Here is an 18466-nt window from a genome sequence, read left to right on the forward strand (position 1 = left end):
CCTCAAGTATCTGTCACCTGACATGTTTCCATCCAACCATGTCTGTGGCTGCTTATACTCGTGTGAATGGTAATTGCGCACGCACGAAGATTTACCATCGGTGAGTCATCGTATCCGAAGATGACTCGCGTATCGAAGATTTGAACTGGAGTAGCCGAGAATGCGTCATCTCCTAACAACGATTTGTACATGTACAAAGGCATTACATTGCATCCAGTGACTGAGTCGATCTCACATTCAACCTAGTGGATGGGTCTAAGTTCAACCAAAGTGGCTTTACGTGCTTGCTCGAAATATGTGGTGAAACAATAACGGTAGTGTCGTTCTGGCAGTTCCAGTGGTGCTTGGTAGTACTTGTTCTTGCAAGCAATAAACTTGTTACAATGCCGGAATGTGGAGTGCACACAAAGAACGTACCGCTAATGAGCTTGTATTGTGCAATATGTTAACGGAGTCGTTAGGAATAATTATCGTGTGGTATTCGTTCATGCAGTTTAAGATTTATTCATTCAGAGTTTAGTGCAGATGGAAGTAAGTATATTTTGTTTAACAAAGTTCGATGAGATATACAAGTCAGTGTTTGGCGGAGTAGCATGAGAACTCATGGTGTCAGGAGTTAAAAAATCTTGCCTTCCTATTTTATAGAAACGTTTTTTAGCAACGTGAGAAGGCTGAACGGCGATGGAAGTACCGACAAAGGGACTGGTTCTCCAACGGACTAATGATGGAAAACTACACGAACGTTTCCTAGAGTAGAGGAAAAAGGTATGTGTCCTATGCAAAGGTTTAACGATGACCTAAGTTGATCCAGAATCTATATGCTTGGGTATTTATCAGTGGTCGTGATAAATCAGGGCTAGGTTAAATTTTTCTTGACAAAGCAACATAATGTGAAGTGGGAAAAGTTTTAAGGGAAACTGGAGGAACTTTGCAGACCTAGAGGAAGTAGACTCGTCGCGGCCACTCAGTACGAGGTTTTGACGCAAGGAAACATGGAGTTACTGGAATACATTGAAAATGTAGAGAAGTCAAGGAAACGTGTGGATGGCCAGAAGAAGAGAAAAACATGGCGCTCAGAAATGAAATTCTCGTTGGGCTCAAAACTCCGCTGGGGTATCAAAAGGGTTTAGGAGAACACCAGAATATGCTGGCGACAGAGCAGGTCATTGAGATTGCTACGGACATCTATAACAGTGATTGTCAGAAATCAATTGAGCAAACTCTGAGTACAGTTTCCACAGAAGTCGCGGCCATACAGCAACGATCAAGTGAAGTTCAGAAGCTGCACGCAAACCAACAAGACGACAAGGAAACTGTTAAAGGACAAGACAGAGAAGGAAGATACTTCGAGAAGAAAGGAAGAAAGGAACAGGGAAGAAGTGAGCGACAAAATTGTTTAGTCGCGGAGCTAAACCTGCCCATCCCACACCCGAGTGTCCAGCCAGAGAAGTCGTATGTCAAAAGTGTGGAAAAAAAGGGCATTACCAGAAGTGTTGCAAATCCAAGCACAAACCAACTCAAGTTCATTGGCAGCAAATTCTTTGTGTGCATTCTACATCCCGGTGCTGCTTTGCCTTAACCATATCCGCTAGAAACAAGATCAGTGAAACCACCAGTTAAAGATGACGCTGACACACATGTATCATGGACTCATTGTAAGTGCAGATTCAGCAGGTCGAGTCAGCGAAAAGCAAGTGGTGTGAGCGGCTTAGTGCAGAACCCCATGAGACCTCTCGGAAACGGAGTTATTCACCTCTCCCAAGAGTAAGACATCCATCTACTTTGGCTGCTATTGTACTGGCATACTAAAATCAACTCGAGATATCGTGGTTGTGACGCTACCGACCCCTGAGGCCATTTGTAAGTCGATTTCCCTGCTTTCTCTGTTCTGACTCGTTGAAGGAAAGAAACTTTCGTAGATTTTGTCTTTGAAATGTTGTAGAATTTTAAATCTTCAAAAAGCGTAGAGAGCCTGGTATGGAAAGGTGGCGATGTAAATTTGAAGCCCAGCCTTACTCAAAGGTCATTTGAACGAGTGATCATGACCATATTTGGTGCAATGATGGAAAAGTGGATTGAAGGAAAATCCTTAATCACCTCACGCTAGGTGATTATAGCAATATATGAATCCTCGACCAATCATGTCTATAATCACCGCAGCAATTATACTTAAGTTACATAATGGATATATTGTTGCTGTTAATTATAGAAACTCGTACAAACAAATGCCTTTCAAAATCACGTTATAATGATTCCCAGAATATCAAAAATTTAATTCTCAGTAAAGGTCACTCAATACCATACTTCAATCTTAAAATTATTTTTAGTGTATCTAGAAATTTAAATCTACTCGGTTTTGGGCCTTTTTTTCCCTAAAATCTACACACCTATATCATTCACCAATAAGTTTAACCTTTTTGTGGTCATGTGTGTGTGAGGTCATGGGACATTTTAGTTGATTTATAAACAAAACAGTATACTGATATTACTCTTTTTACTCTGTTGCTGATTTGATGGGAAATTTGTTATACTCAAGAGAATATGTCAAGGGAACATGCCTGTAAATTACTGTACCCTATTTCTCTGAGAAAAGAAAATAATATCTTGGCTCGATATGGTGTAAAATATCCCTTCTAATAGATTTAAAGTTTGTCTCATCAGAATAATTATTATGTACCTTTTTGTTTCTTAATTATCAGAGTGTTACAAAATACTAGTTTTAAATATTAGAATTATGTTTACCACTCAATGTTTTGGGATATTCTGCCATACAATCAATCCGCCATTCTGTCATTCTACAGAATAGGGTCACCTATTTCCCATGAACTGTCTTACAACTGGTCTTTGTTAAGTGATGTTACTCTAAGTTGCCCCTTCTTGACTGAAAGATAAATTATAACTAAGAAAATACATGAAAAACCTTTCTCTTGGTGCAAAAAACTGGATTAAAGTGGCATAATCAACAGGGTCATGTGCACATGCAAGTGGGTGACTGTGGAAGTAGTTGGAAAATGGGGCTTCATGCTTGTAAACACCATTTAGAGACACAATTTTGAGACAGTTTCAATAGCGTATTTCTGGCTCATTTTGATATCTTATTTTTGGCTCATCAGCTCATTGACTCAACTTTGGTGATTGGAAAAAAATGGTCATATTTTTGTATCAAAGTAAAGTGGAGAAGATGACAGTCGTTGAATTAAACATGGAAGTGAATTGTAGTGGACACAGAGGTTACCCAAAACTTAAGCTCATCACAAACACAACAGAGGTCCAGAAAAAACAATACTTTTAAAAAGAATGACACAAACTAAGCCTCTCCAAAGAGTTCATGGACTCACCTAAAGTCTTAAAGAATTAGGAGAGAAAAATGTAAGAGGAAAGTCAAGACGATTCTCACATTCGAGATGCTGAGAGAAAACAAGGTTAGATCACTCCGGTTAAATTTTCTTTATTTCTTAACTGAAGTGAAAGGTAATCTTCAGGCAACTGAAGGAAACACTCAGAGAGAAACTACAGAACTTCAATAAAAATAAAAGAATTTGGAGGTTTGAGAAAGTTATATCACTAGATATACATTTCACAGTGTATGATCCACTGAGAGGTTCATCTTACATTGAACTCCCAAAATCTTTTCAAAGGAAGAAGGCAATTGTAAACACAAAAAATGAAGATGATGACTGCTTCAAGTGGTGCATCACAAGAGCTCTTGGCAATTTACCCTGAGTTTGAATCATTCACAAAACTGATTGACATTTGAAAGCTGAGGAGTGAGGAGAGCCTCGCCAATAAATATCAGAGGCATAAACCATATGATGTCTATCATCACATTATCTGCTTCACTGATAATATACATAAACAAGATCCTGTCATTTACATAGCAAGAGTGAAGATGATGATGTTGCTCAGATCTTTGATGAAATGGTTGAAGATAATATCTATAAGATTTATAGAGAAATCAATTTGAAAGGACATGATCTTCACAGATAAAGATAGGTGTGATTTTAACATGGCAAAACGCTGTTGGATCTGCAAGATAAATTTAAAGATGATGATGGCAAAGTAAGAGGTCATTTAAATTTCACAGGAAAGTGTCCTGGAGCAGCTCACAACAAATGCAACCTAAAATTTGAGAAGCTAGAATTCACTCCTATCATCTTTCACAAACTGGCTGAATATGATTCTCATCTTTTCAAGAATCTTGCCAAGAGTTAAGGAAACATCAAATGCACTTCAAACAATGAGGAAAAATACATCGGTTCAGCAAAGACATGTTATTTGACATGTGCACTACAAAAGAAGGGAAACTGGTAACAGTCTAGAATGAGGTTCGCTTTATCAACAGCTTCAAGTTCATGGCTTCTCAACTTGACAGATTGGTTGGTAATTTGACAGATTGTGGAAAATGCAAGGCATGTAGACATGGGAAATATATCAAGAAATATGTGAATGACGATGGTAAAATGGTTCAATAGAAAGAATTTGGATTATGTTGTAAGTGTTTGAACTGTGAATTGATACATAAGTCATGTCAAAAACCTGTCAATACTCATTTTCACTTGACAGAGAAATATTACAGAAATATAGCTTTACTCTCCAGGAAAGATTTGTATCCACAACTACGTGGACTACGTGGATAACATCACTAAGTTCAAAGAAACAGCTGCCACTGAAGGAAAAGTTCCACTCCAAACTTGATAACTGTGATAGATCAGATGAAGATTATGAGCATGCACAAAAAGTCATGTTTTCTTTTTTCTTAACCTGTCGGTAACCTATTGGTTAGCTGTCGGTAGACTGTCGGTAACCTGTTGGTCAACTGTTGGCCAACAGGTTTTTTGGGGAGCTCTTCTTCACAATTACCATCTATGAAAGGCTATTCTTGTCAATGTATTACACATGCTGGATGTTGTATCAAGCGAAAACCGAGAGAAAACATTAAGGTTTGTGCTAACGTTTTACCGACAAGCTACCGACAGGTTACCGACACATTACCAACAGTCGGCCGACTGTCAGCCGACAGGTAGCCTATATTTCGGGCAAAACCTATCGGCCGTCTGTCGGCCAACTGTCGGCTGACAGTTGACCAACAGTTGGCCAACAGGTTTTTTGGGGAGCTCTTCTTCACAATTACTGAAAGAGTTTGACATAAAGACTTTAGGTGATTATCATGACTTTATCTCAAATCAGACGTTCTCCTACTGATAGAAGTATTTGAAGAGTTCAAAACGTGTCACAAGGCACAAGAATTATAAACTTGACCCTGCATGGTATTACACTTCTCCTGGATTGTCTTGGGATGCAGCATTGAAGGTGACACATCAAGGTCTCTATTCACTCGCTGATCATGACATGCTGCTGATGATTGAGAAAGGAATTAGGGGAGGTGTTTCAATGATCTCAGATTGGTATGGGAAAGCAAATAGTCCATATATGGGTGAAGATCACGATCCAAGAAAGCCAACAAAATTAATTCATTGCTTATCTTGACATGAATAATTTGTAAGCATGGGCAATGTCTGGAATCAATGCCTTGCATCTTCAATGTGGACCTTGAATATTCCGAAGAGCTTCATGATAATCATAACAACTGTCCACTTGCCCCTCAAAGGTTGACGATCAATAGGGTTGAAAGGCTTATCCCAAATCTGTATGATAAGGAGAGATACATAGTTCATCACAAGAGCCTCAAGTAGTTTCTTGATCTCAGGTTGAAGATCAAAAAGATTCACAGAGGAATATGTTTAAAAGAAAAGCCTTGATTGAAGAAATACATTGAGCTCAACATAAATATCCCTGTGCAAAAGCAAAGAATGAATTCAGGAAAGATTTCTCCTCCTTGAGGAATAACTCTGTCATCAGAAAAACTGGAAAACATCAGAGTCCACAATTGCAGATTAGTCATTACACTTGCAGCAAAGCCAAATTTTAACCCTTTAACTCCCAGTTCAAATTTGTAATGCTCCTTACTGTCAACTATACAATTCTTACAATGTTAGTTATAAGAATTTAGCATTGGATCAACTAATTATTCTCAAGTTTATATTTTTCTTTATTCTCATCACTTATCTGATTTGGTATTGAAACTGAAGACGACTACAAGGATATAAGTGGTGATGTTGAAGATAAGTTTGACACAAGTAACTACCTGATAGTTCACTGTTCTGGCATTTCAAGTTGCTACAATAAGAAAGTGGTGGGAATGATGAAATATGAAGCAAGTGGAAAGATCAGCGTAGGGTTTACTGGATTGAGGCCAAAACTTTACAGCTAAAAGATGCACAAGGGAAAGGAAGAGTAGAAGTGCAAAGGAGTGAAGAAGAATGTAGTAAAGAAGATGATAAAACACCAATATTGCAAGGTGTGTCTTTTCACTGGAAGCCCACAGACGAATAAGATGAATGTGATTCGAAGCCATAAACATGAAATATTCACTCATGCTAACTGCAACAGGATATCTCTGAGTGCCAAGAGGGTTATTCAGTGTGATAAGATGAACATACTACCACATGGTCATTATAAATGAATTACTGGCTATGAAGTAAGTTGAAAATAAAATAGGAATCCTGATAATATTCCACTCAACATGATTGTCAGACTGTCAAACTCAAGAAAGACAAGATAATTTGTCAATCTCTCAAGCACCAACTTCTGAGGAAAGTTCCATTACATCTTCCTCCCCTGTTCAACATTCATTCTCTACATAAAAAGGCAACATTGGAGAAAAGTTTGCGTTCACTACACTTTATCATCAAATTGATGATTGGCTCAATATCATGAGTTATGTGCATGTGGGTACAAATACACTGATCATTTTTGATGACTGCACAGCTTTCAGGGATGCACAGAAGAGAACAAGTGAATTATTGAATTTGGCATTCAGTGCAAGACATAAGGGAATCAGCATTTGGGTTCTAACAGCAGGTGACGAGTATTGTTAATGCTATTAGAGAGAACATTGCTTCATTTGTTCTCTTCCATACACCATTGGCTAATAATATGAAGATTATATTCAAGACTTATGCAGGTCAATTGACAAGTGATTCAGATCATCAAGAGCATCTAACTGTTCTCATTGCAAGTGGAAAGCGAAGAAAATGATTCGATAAGATCTCACTCATGTCAAAAGGAAAAAGTTATTGCAAAGCTCAAGAGTGAGGATCATTCACATCTCGTCTTCATGCTACATCCTATAATATGGAAATAACTGAAGATGAACAAAAAGCTGTTGCTGATGTTACCAACCATCATCAAGGCTGAACCCACAAGTGATTCAGATCATCAAGAGCATCTAACTATTCTCATTGCAAGTGGAGAGCAAAGAAAATGATTCGACAAGATCTCACTCATGTCAAAAGGAAAAAGTTATTGCAAAGCTCAAGAGTGAGGATCATTCACATCTCATCTTCACTCTATGTCCTATAAAATGGAAATAACTGAAGATGAACAACAAGCTGTTGCTGATGTTACCAACTATCATCAAGGCTGAACTCACAAGTGATTCAGATCATCAAGAGCATCTAACTATTCTCATTGCAAGTGGATAGCAAAGAAAATGATTTGAGAAGATCTCACTCATGATCAAGTCAAGAGACTTTCTGAGAAAGATGTTGAGAAGTACTTCAAGAGATGTGAGACCTCATTATCAGCATGGACTTGTAATGGTAATGTGAAAGCGGTTCTCAAACTCTTATGCAAGGCATAGGCTCATTTTCTCCCTGTTGATGAAGGTGAACTTCTAAAGTAAATAAAAACTTCATGGTTGAGAGAGAACTTAGTATTATTGTCTGCAGATTGAGTTTGAACCATGGAAAGTACATGGCAAGCATAGCATGGTGAGCATAGCAACAATGGTTGGTGAAGCTATCATCAATGCAACTGCATTTGTTGGTGGAAGTTATCTGGCAAAATTTTTAACTGGAAATTGAAGTTAAGCTGATGAAGACAAGAAGCAACGTGATCTAGCTGTGGAAAAGTACCAGGTACCTTATGAGAACTATCAAGCTAGTCAATTGGATTGCCACAAATGACAGAATCAAAGAGCAGGTGAATTTAAACTTTACTGGTATCATCTATCCTTTGAAACTTTATAACAGAGTTCACCAAGGTCATCATCTCCATTTGGGGATTGAACAACAGTTTTCAGACTTTTATAAGGTAAGTGTTCAACTAAAACAAGCTGAGATGATCTATGTTGGAGCTGCAGCTATCACTGTAGAATTGGTTGCTAGTCGTCTCTTGTGAACTATTTTAAACAAAGGCATGCATAGCATGCAAGAGTTATTTTTTTGGCAGGGTGGGTTGAGATAGGACAGTTTGTGTACTCAATGTTATCATTTTTGTCACTGAAAAGAGCATAATTTTCAAAAAAAGAATATATCGCAGAAAGACAGATAAAAAGCTAATTTATCTGAGGTTACACAGATATTATGTAATCTGCTGTCTCTATTGTCTAAATATGTGTGAGGAAAAATTAAATGCATTGGTGCCACGCATACTGTTGTCTCCTTTGTAGCCATTGTTTGGACTCATCACACAACAGCCTCTATTCCCATTTCAGAGAGATTGCGTTGTGTAATGAGACCAAATAATGGTTGCATCAAAAAGAGACTATGCTTACTGCCATTCCTCCAACAGAGAAATTGGAATTATTTGTCTACAATTAGTTAACTAAAAATATAGTTCTGTGTAATTCTACTATGAAAAGCAAACTGAAACTCTGCTGTTCCTCTAATAGACCATAACCAAAGATATATTTTGATCTCAAATCAGTGAAGAAGCACTGAACTAGAGAAAAGGATAGTATTTCAAAGAGGGCTCCTTGATTGGTTGTTGCCTATCTGGACTTTGCTCTCTGCCTGTGAAATGTGTGATAAACTTTAGGTTGTTTATAAGGAATCAACATGCAATTGGGTTAAGTCCAAGGTAGGTAAAAGCAACTTTAATTTACAGAAAAAGTCAAATGCGGGAGAACTGTGTGGAAAACTCAATATCAGTAGCATTTAGTTCCATGTGAATTTTTTTCAACGAGGTTGGACAATGCAGTGAAAATACTTTATAAAATTCAGGTTGTTTTTCAAGAAAATGAGATGTGATAGAGCAAGATTCAATTTGGGCAAATGGAATTTGATGTAATATACCAAACATGAGGAAGAGTGTTTCATCCAATATCTAAACATCGAGAAATGGTTGAAAAAACGAGGCATAGCCAAGTTTTTTTTAACCAACTTCAAGATGCTTGGATATTGGATGAAACACCCTTTGGAATGTTTGATGTTTGGTTCTCAAACCATCAATAATTCTTGGAGAAAATCAAAGCAAAATTTCACCAAATTTTTATAATAATTAAGATCACATATCCAAACCTCCTTCACAGTTGTAATTTCCTTTGTTTTCACAGTATGAATTATTAATGAGTGAGAATGGTGGTATACAATTCAAGCATGTGAAAAATTGCTTAATGTTCATGTAGTGCAATGATTGGGTATGTTCTGATTGGACTTTGTTTTAATGGTATGTGATGAAATGTAAGTTGTTTGGCATGTGCGTTGTGACCTTAATTGATGAGGTTCTCATGAAGGCCGCAAACCATTACACTTATCAAATGAGCCCCAAATTTCTGATTAATGTCATTCTTTGTGCACAGCCCCCTGATCCATGACATCATTTTCAAGAAAACAATACCCAAACACTGATTGGTGCAAGATATTCAAATGCCATGATATTATTGGGGCAAGATACATAACCTAATGCAGCCATCTGAGTGGTGTAAGATACATACCTGAATGTGGGGATCTGATTGATGTGAGCAACATACCACTCTATACACTAACATAGAGTGTTTTTCTTTTTCATTAAAAAAAAACTCAAAAATGGAAAGAAAGCTTTCAAGAATCTACTGTAGTCGGAAAGGTTGGAAAGGATTGGCTGCAGTGAAGAAATAAGCTCAAGAGGCTGGATTTTCTGAAGATGTTGCAAAACTTTGGCTGGTAAAGCAGGCTATGTGGCAGATTTATTTACTTGCTCTGAAGCATATCCACATACTTAATTTTCATGGTGAATCTCTAAATGGATTCCACCAAGTATGCATAAGTAAGCACTGGCAGTAGGGGAGGTTGTGAGCAAGTACAAATTTGCTGACCCTCTGACTCTAAAGGATTCTTCTGAAGTTAAGAAAGCTTTTCAGCCAATTTATAAGAGATCTTTTGAATGGGTAAAGAGGCCTCCAGAAGTTGTCTCCGCTTTGAATCATGAGGTTATTATGTGGATGGAAAAAATCCTGACTATGACTTTCACTGCGATTATTGCACATGGTTTACTGAAAAGTGTTCGATCATTGACTTCTTAAACTCATCCTGGAATGTCTGAGAAATTGCTCATTAGTGATTGAAGTCCAAGTGTCAAAAAATGTTCCAAGACATTGGGTAGAAGGCTCTCGTCAAAATTTTTTCAAAGCTATAATATATGTTGTAACATAACTCCGTACTAGGAAGCCGGCAACTTTGGATCTACAATCTACAGGACCAGTGTAACCAAGTAACTGCGGAGGAGTACAAGAATATCTCAACAACAGGATGCTTTTTTGACTTTTCACGTTTCACTGCTGTAATTAAGTAACCAGCTTTAACAACAAAAACTTGTTACTGTGGATCTACAGGACTGGCATAACTAAGTAACCAGCTTGCTGAATTTATTTAATCTGGATTGTATTTACATCATGTTAAATAAATATCCCCAGAATTTTGTAGATATTTACTTAAAAGAAACACATTAATTTTATTCTCTTGATGAATTCAAATCTTACTCTGTACACTTTTTTTTAACAGAAAGCTGATTTTTTCTGATTTTTTTCTTTTCTTCCTTCAGAGTTTAAACATAAATATTCTCTTTACTCCCAGTAGAGCACGTTTTTCTGAGCTTCTCTTTCAAAACAATATTACTCTACCTCATGCAGTATCACATCAACTTCGATGTCTGAGATTGACTTTTTTTCCAAAGCTTTTTAATTGAGTGTACTCATTGAGAGAAGCTTCACTTCTGTGAGTGACATAGTTTTCTCATGTTTTGAAATCTTTCTCTCAAGTCTCTGGCCACAGACAGAAGCCCCAGTCGAAAGAAAGGTAAACAACACAACTGAAACTGCTAAACCATATGGTGACAAGAAAGTGGAAGTGATTCCACATGTAATTGATGTTGCTTGAGCTTTAAATTTAGCCCTTCCTTGTTTTTTTACAACTTCTTTGTTTTGATCAGTCTTGTTATCAAGTTCCTTTTGACAATCACAGATATTCTTCAATCTGAAATACTCTGCCCCCACCATAGGAAGGGAAGGATAAAGCAACATAGCCCTTGGAAACACATTTTTGAGCAGACATTTTATTTATTTTTAATTATTTCTATTTCAGGCCTCATCAGCAAACCATTGAAATCAATGATCTCCCCAGTCTCATCAGGCATGAAAACTCTCATCTCTGGAATATGATTCCTGCTTGCTGTAATGAGAAATCATATGCATCAGCAATCATTGTAAGTATAACCATTTTTCTTAATATTATTCATGATGAAAATACTGCTGATAATTGAGAAAGGAAATGGAGAAGGTGTTTCAATAATCTCTAAACCATATAAGAAAGTAAATAATCCATATATGTGTGAATATCACGATCCAAGCAAGCCAACAAAATTAATCCATTGCTTATCTTGATGCAAATAATTTGTACATATGGGCAATGTCTAAACCTCCTCCTGTTGGAGGTTTTGAGTGGAGTACTGATTTTGACAACTGGAGATCAACACCTTGCATCCTCAAGGTGGATCTTGAATATTGAAAAGAGCTTCATGATGATCATTATAAGTACCCACTTGCCCCTCGGAGGTTGATGATGAATGGGGTTGAAAAGCTTGTGCCAAACCTGTATGATAAGGAGAGATACATAGTTCATTACAAAAACTTCTTGAAAAATATCTTGTTCTGGGTTTGAAGATCCAGGGAAAAAAGTTTCAAAGAAAACCCTTGGTGGAAGAAACATATTGGGCTCAACATGAATATCCTTGGAATAATTCTGTCATCAGAAAAAACTTTGGAAAACATAAGAAATTGTGTGGATGTGAGATTAGTCAACAATCACAAATTAGCCATTACACTTACAGCAAAGCCAAATTTTAAACATTGCACAATGTTTAATTTAAACCTGATCACAGTCCATACGAAGAAGACAAAACTTGTGTTCAAGAAGGCAGTATATTTCAGAATGAGTATCCTGATATCAGCAAGAGTCTGATGTATGATTTCCAATACAATTACATCAAACTGAAATAAGGAGATGGTGCAAAGCTTCTCTTCACAGAAATTGACAGTCTCTGCTATGAAATCAAAACTGAAGACTTCTTCAAGGATATAAAAGGTGATTTTAAAGGTTTGATGCGAGTAACTACCCGATAGATCACTGTTCTGGCATTCCAAGTTGCTGCAATAATAGAGTGGTCGGAATGATGAAATATGAAGTTGGTGGAAAGATCATCACAGAGTTCATTGGATTGAGGCCAAAACTTTACAGCTACAAGATGCATGAGGGAAAGGAAGAGAAGAAGTGCAAAGGAGTGAAGAAGAATGTAGGAAATATTTCAAGAGGTGTCTTCTCACTGGAAACCCACAGCTGAATAAGATGAATGGGATTTGAATCCTGATAATATTCCATTCAACCTGTTGATTATTGGACTGTTAAACTCAAGAAAGACGAGATACTTGGTCAGTCTCTCAACCACCGCCTTCTGGGGAAAGTTCATTTACATCTTCCTGCTCTGTCCAACATTCATTCACTACAAGAAGTAAGACAACATTGAAAAAAATGAGCAGGACTTTTTTGCGTTCACTACACTTTAACATCAGATTGATGATTGGCTCGATATCATGAGTTATGTGCATGAGGGTACTAATACACTGATCATTTTTGATGACTACACCATTTTTAGGGATGTATTGAAGAGAACAGGTGAATTGTTGAATTTGGCGTTCAGTGCAAGATACGAGGGAATCAGTGTTTGGGTTCTTTCACAGCAGGTGGTGAGCATTGCGAATGCAATTAGAGAGAACATCACTTCATTTGTTCTCTTCCATACATTGGCTAACAATATGAATAACATATTTGAGAGTTATGCAGGTAAATTGATGAATGATGAAAAGAAAAAAAATATTGCAAAGCTCAAGAGTGAGGATAATTCACATCTCATCTTCACTCTTCATCCTTTAAAATGGAAATAACTGAAGATGAACAACAAGCTGTTACTGATGTTACCAGCCATCATCGAGGCTAAACCCACAAGCGATTCAGATCATCAAGAGCAACTAACTGTTCTTGTTACAAGCGGAAAACGAAAGAAATAATTGGAGAAGATCTCACTCAAGATCTCACTCTCTGAGAAAGATGTTGAGAAGTACTTCAAGAGATAAGAGACCTCATTATCAGCATGGACTTGTGATGGTAACGTGGAAGTGGTCCTCAAACTCTCATGCAAGGCATTGGCTCATTCTCTCCCTGTTGATGAAGGTGAACTTCTCAAGGACTTGAATAAGAACTTCATGGTTAAGAAAGAACTTGGTATGATTGTCTACAGATTTAGTTTGAACTATGGAAAGTACATGGCAATCACAGTGCTGCTCTTTTCGCTATCAATAATGTTGAATATGATGAGACACATCCCCCAGAAGAACTTGATAAGAACTTGGCAAGTAATTGATTAAGAACTTGTGTGAGAACTTTAAAATTATCTCACAAACTATAAAGTGGATGATAAGGAAGTCAAGACTGAAGAAGCACTAGTGACTTCAGCTGATAAGAATAAGAAGAAACCAAAGTTAGACCCTGGGAGAGTTGCAGCTGGCTAACGACTTACTGAATGCAACAGAAAAGTTAGAGAAGTGAACAAGCAAAACTCAGGCAAGAAGGTCACTGAGAGGAAGGTTGAAACATGGTCACCAGTGACACTTGGTCATATACTTTCAGTAGCAAGGATAGTTCTTTCATTGGTTGGACTGTATTTTAAATATATTTTCATTCTTCTTGAGTGAGATGGAGTGTAACTCCAAACACTATGAATGATAAATGAAATGGTGAGCATAGCAATAATGGTTGGTGAAGCTATCATCAATGCAACTGCATTTTTTGGTGGAAGTTATCTGGCAAAATATTTCACTGGAGATCACAATAAAGCTGATGAAGACAAGAAGCAACATGATCTTGTTGTGGAGACGTACCAGGTGCCTTTATAAGAAGTATCAAGGTAGTTGATTGGATCACCACAAATGACAGAATCAAAGAGCAGTTGAATTAAAATTTTGCCGGTACCACCTATCCTTTGAAGCTTTATAACAGATTTCACTAAGATCATCATCTGCTTGTGGGGGTTAAACCACAGTTTTCAGACTTCTATAAGGCAAGAGTTCAACTAAAACCAGCTGAGATGATCTACGTTGGAGCTGCAGCTATCACTGAGGAATTGGTTGCTAGTTATCTCTTGTAAACTATTCTAAAAATGGAAAAGAAAGCTTTAAAGAGAATCTATTATAGGCAGAAAGGTTATTGGAAAGGATTGGCTGCAGTAAAGAAATAAGCTCAAGAGGATGGAGTTTCTGAAGACATTGCCAAACTTTGGCTGATAAAGCAGGCTATGCGACAGATTTATTTGCCTGCTCTGAGGCATATCTGGAGACCTAATTTTAATGTTAAATCTCCTAATTCTTTTCATTAAGCAAATCGTCTTTTCCTTTGTCATGACAAACTCTGGAGAAGGCAGAAAGACTATAAGTATGCACTGTCAGTTGGTGATATTGTAAGCAGGTACAAAGATGCTGACCCTCTGACTCCAGGATTCTTCTGAAGTTAATAAAGCTTTTCAGCCAACTTTTAAGAGATCTTCTGAATGGGTGAAGAGGCCTCCAGAATTTGTGTCAGCTTTGAATCATGAGGTTATTACCTGGATGGGAAAAATCCTGACTACAACTTTTACTGCAATTATTGCACATGGTTTACTGAAAAGTATTCAATCATTGACTTCATAAACTCATCTTGTAATGTCAGAGAAATCCCTCACTAGAAACTGAAGTCCACAAGTGTCAAAAAAATGTTCTAAGATGATGAGTAGAAGGCTCTCAACAAAAATTTTTCAAAGTTATATTTCATGTTGTAACATAACTCTGTGCTAGGAAGCCAGCAACTATGGATCTACAGGACCAGTGTAACCAAGTAACTGAGGAGTAGAAAAGTATCTCAAGAACAGGATATTTTTTTGTCTTTTTATGTTTTATCAAGCTGCTGCAGATCTGCAGGACCACTGTAACTAAGTAGCCTGCTTTTACATCAAAACTTAGTAACTGTGGATCTACAGAACTGGCATAGCTAAGTAGCCTGCTTGCTGAATTTAGTTAATCTGGATTGTATTTACATCATCCTAAATAAATATCCTCAGAATTTTAGTCAATATTTAATCTTAAAAAAACTCATTCATTTTGGTCTCTGTTTGAATTCAAGACATTACATTTCAAAAACTTACATTACTCAACCTTGTGCAGTATCTCGTTGATTTCGATATCTGAGATTGACCTTTTTTCCAAGCTTTTTAAATGAGTTTGCTGATTGAGAGAAGCTTTGCTTCAGTGAGTTAGACAGTTTTCTCATGTTTTGAAATCTTTCTCTCAAGTCTCTGGCTACAAACAGAAGCCCCAGTTGAAAGAAAGGTTAAAAAAAGGCTGAAACTAATTCACCATTTGATGACAAGAAAGAGGAAGTGATTCCACATGTAATTGATGTTGCTTGAGCTATGAATTTAGCCCTTCCATATTTTTTCATGACTTGTCCTTTTGATCAATCTTGTTATCAAGTTCCTTCTGACAATCACAGATATTCTTCAATCGGAAATACTCTGCCCCCACCATAGGGAGGAAAGGATAGAACAGCATAGCCCTTGGGAGAACATTTTGAGCAGACATTTTATTTATTTCTAATTATCTCTATTTCAGACCTCATTGGGAAACCATTGAAATCAGTGATCTCCCCAGTCTCGTAAGTCATGAAAATTCTCATTTCTGGGATATGATTCCTGCTTGTAATGAGAAATCATTTGCATCAGCAATCATTGTAAGTACAACCATTTTTTTCTTAATATTATTCATGATGAAAATACTGCTGATAATTAATAAAGGAAATAGAGGTGTTTTAATGATCTCAAATCTATATGGGAAAGCAAATAATCCATATATGGGTGAAGATCATGATCCAAGCAAGCCAACAAAATCAATCCATCACTTATCTTGATGCGCATGATTTGTACACATGGGCAATGTCTAAGCCTCCTCCTGTTGGAGGTTTTGAGTGGATTACTGATTTTGACAACTGGAGATCAACACCTTGCATCCTCAAGGTGGCTCTTGAATATTGAAAAGAGCTTCATGATGATCATAATAACTATCCACTTGCCCCTCAGAGGTTGCTGATGAATAGGGTTGAAAAGCTTGTGCCAAACCTGTATGATAAGGAGAGATACATAGTTCCTTATAAGAACTTCAAGCAGTATCTTGTTCAGAGTTTGAAGATGCAAAAGAGTCACAGAGAAAAAAGTTTCAAAGAAAAGTCTTGGTTGAAGAAATGTATTGGGCTCAACATGAATACCTCTGCAAAAGAAAAGATTGAATTCAAGAATGATTTCTCCAAGTTGAGGAGTAACTTTGCCATCAGAAAGACTTGGAAAACATCAGAAATTGCATGGATGTGAGTTTAGTCAACAATCGCAAATTAGTTATTACACTTGCAGCAAAGCCAAATTTTAAGCATTGCATAATGTTTGTTTTAAACCTTGTCAAAATCCACACAAAGAAGACAAAACTTGTGTTTGATGAGCCGGTATATTGCAGAATGAGTATCCTGATATCAGCAAGAGTCTTATGTATAATTTCCAATACAACTACATTGAACCAAAATATGGAAATGGTGTAAAGCTTCTCTTCACAGACATTGATAGCCTCTGCTATTAGATCAAAACTGAAGACTTCTTCAAGGATATAGGCAGTAATATTGAAGATAAGTTTGATGCAAGTAACTACCCCATAGATCACTGCTCTGGCATTCCAAGTGGCTGCAACAAGAAAGTGGTGGGAATGATGAAATATGAAGCTGTGGAAAGATCATCATAGAGTTAATTGGATTGAGGCCGAAACTTTACATTTACAAAATGCATGAGGGAAAGGAAGAGTGCAAAGGAGTGAAGAAGAATGCAATAAAGAAGATAACAGAACACCAACATTTCAAAGTATCTTTTCACTGGAAACCCACAAATGAATGAGAGGAATGTGATTTGAAGCTGTAAACATGAAATATTTACTTACCCTAACCCCAACAAGATATCTGAGTGCAAATGATGACAAGAGAGTCTTTCAATACGATAAGAAAAAGTGCATTTATAGTTCCATAACTTGAAATATTTTACTCTGCATCAAATGCATGCTCGAGATGTATGATAATGAAAATTTTAGTTAACAACTGCATTGCCAAGTGGAAATTGGGTGCTTGAAACATTCAGGAGCTTTCACTATCAGCAGGCAGCTCCTAGATGGAGACTTCTCTCATGGCTAGCAATTCTTGGTAACCCAGCCATGAGCCCCACACTGGGAAGGGAAACAGGCACCTGTCACACTAAATAAACAGTGGAAAGAGGGAGGGAATGGGTGGGGAAAACTGCCTGGATGATGAGCTGGCATTCCTCAAAATGCTGCAAGTTCTCACTCAAAGCACAAAAGAAGAGCACATAGAATTCAGATTCATGCACATATGCAAATAACCGCTAACTTCGTTTACTCTGTTGAATTGCATTTAACTGCTTTCAACAACTGCATCGCAAATTGGAGGTTGGGTGCCTTAAACATTTGTGAATGCCAATGTGTAATAATGATAATAACAATAACAATAGTAATAATAATAATGTAATAATAATAATAATAATAATAATAATAATAACAAATTTAAGACTTGTATAGTGCAAAATTCATTATAAGTATATGATCTAATGCACTTTACAATAAATTAAAAAAATATCTAAAGAAACCACAGGAAATATGATAGTTAGATTACAAGATGACAACAAATTTATTTAACAATAAATTAAAAAGTGATAAAAAATCTATATATACATGATGTATATATATAAATATATATAATCTATAGTACATAGTCTAAAAATGTTCACACAATTAATGTAAAGGAATACTGAAGCACAGGTGTTCGTGGAGTGGCTTTACATGGCAGCCAAAATGTGAGGTAATGACTTGCCTAACACTTAGGAAAAGGCTTGACTGAGATCCTGAGCAGAGAGCACAAAAGAAGGAGAGGTGGCTGCTAGAGCTGAGGCAACTGAGATTTTAGTTAAGGATGGAGGAGGATCCATAGAGGATGGGACCAGAGTAATTACTTTTGACAATTCC

The 18466-nt window shown here is 37.0% G+C and overlaps 1 protein-coding gene across 1 annotated transcript; it reads left to right on the plus strand.

Moving 5' to 3' along the window:
- The first annotated feature begins 1672 nt into the window (after positions 1-1672).
- Positions 1673-16904, plus strand: LOC149046820 (uncharacterized). Its single transcript, XM_089205422.1, has 4 exons — positions 1673-1860; positions 11403-11523; positions 16013-16130; positions 16477-16904. The coding sequence occupies exons 2-4, from the start codon at positions 11495-11497 to the stop codon at positions 16762-16764; spliced, it is 435 nt and encodes a 144-aa protein (XP_089061548.1). The 5' UTR covers positions 1673-1860; positions 11403-11494; the 3' UTR covers positions 16765-16904.
- Positions 16905-18466: the final 1562 nt, after the last annotated feature.

Source organism: Pocillopora damicornis, chromosome 4 (genome assembly GCF_964200805.1).
Source record: "Pocillopora damicornis chromosome 4, jaPocDami1.2, whole genome shotgun sequence".
Taxonomy (NCBI): Eukaryota; Metazoa; Cnidaria; class Anthozoa; order Scleractinia; family Pocilloporidae; genus Pocillopora; species Pocillopora damicornis.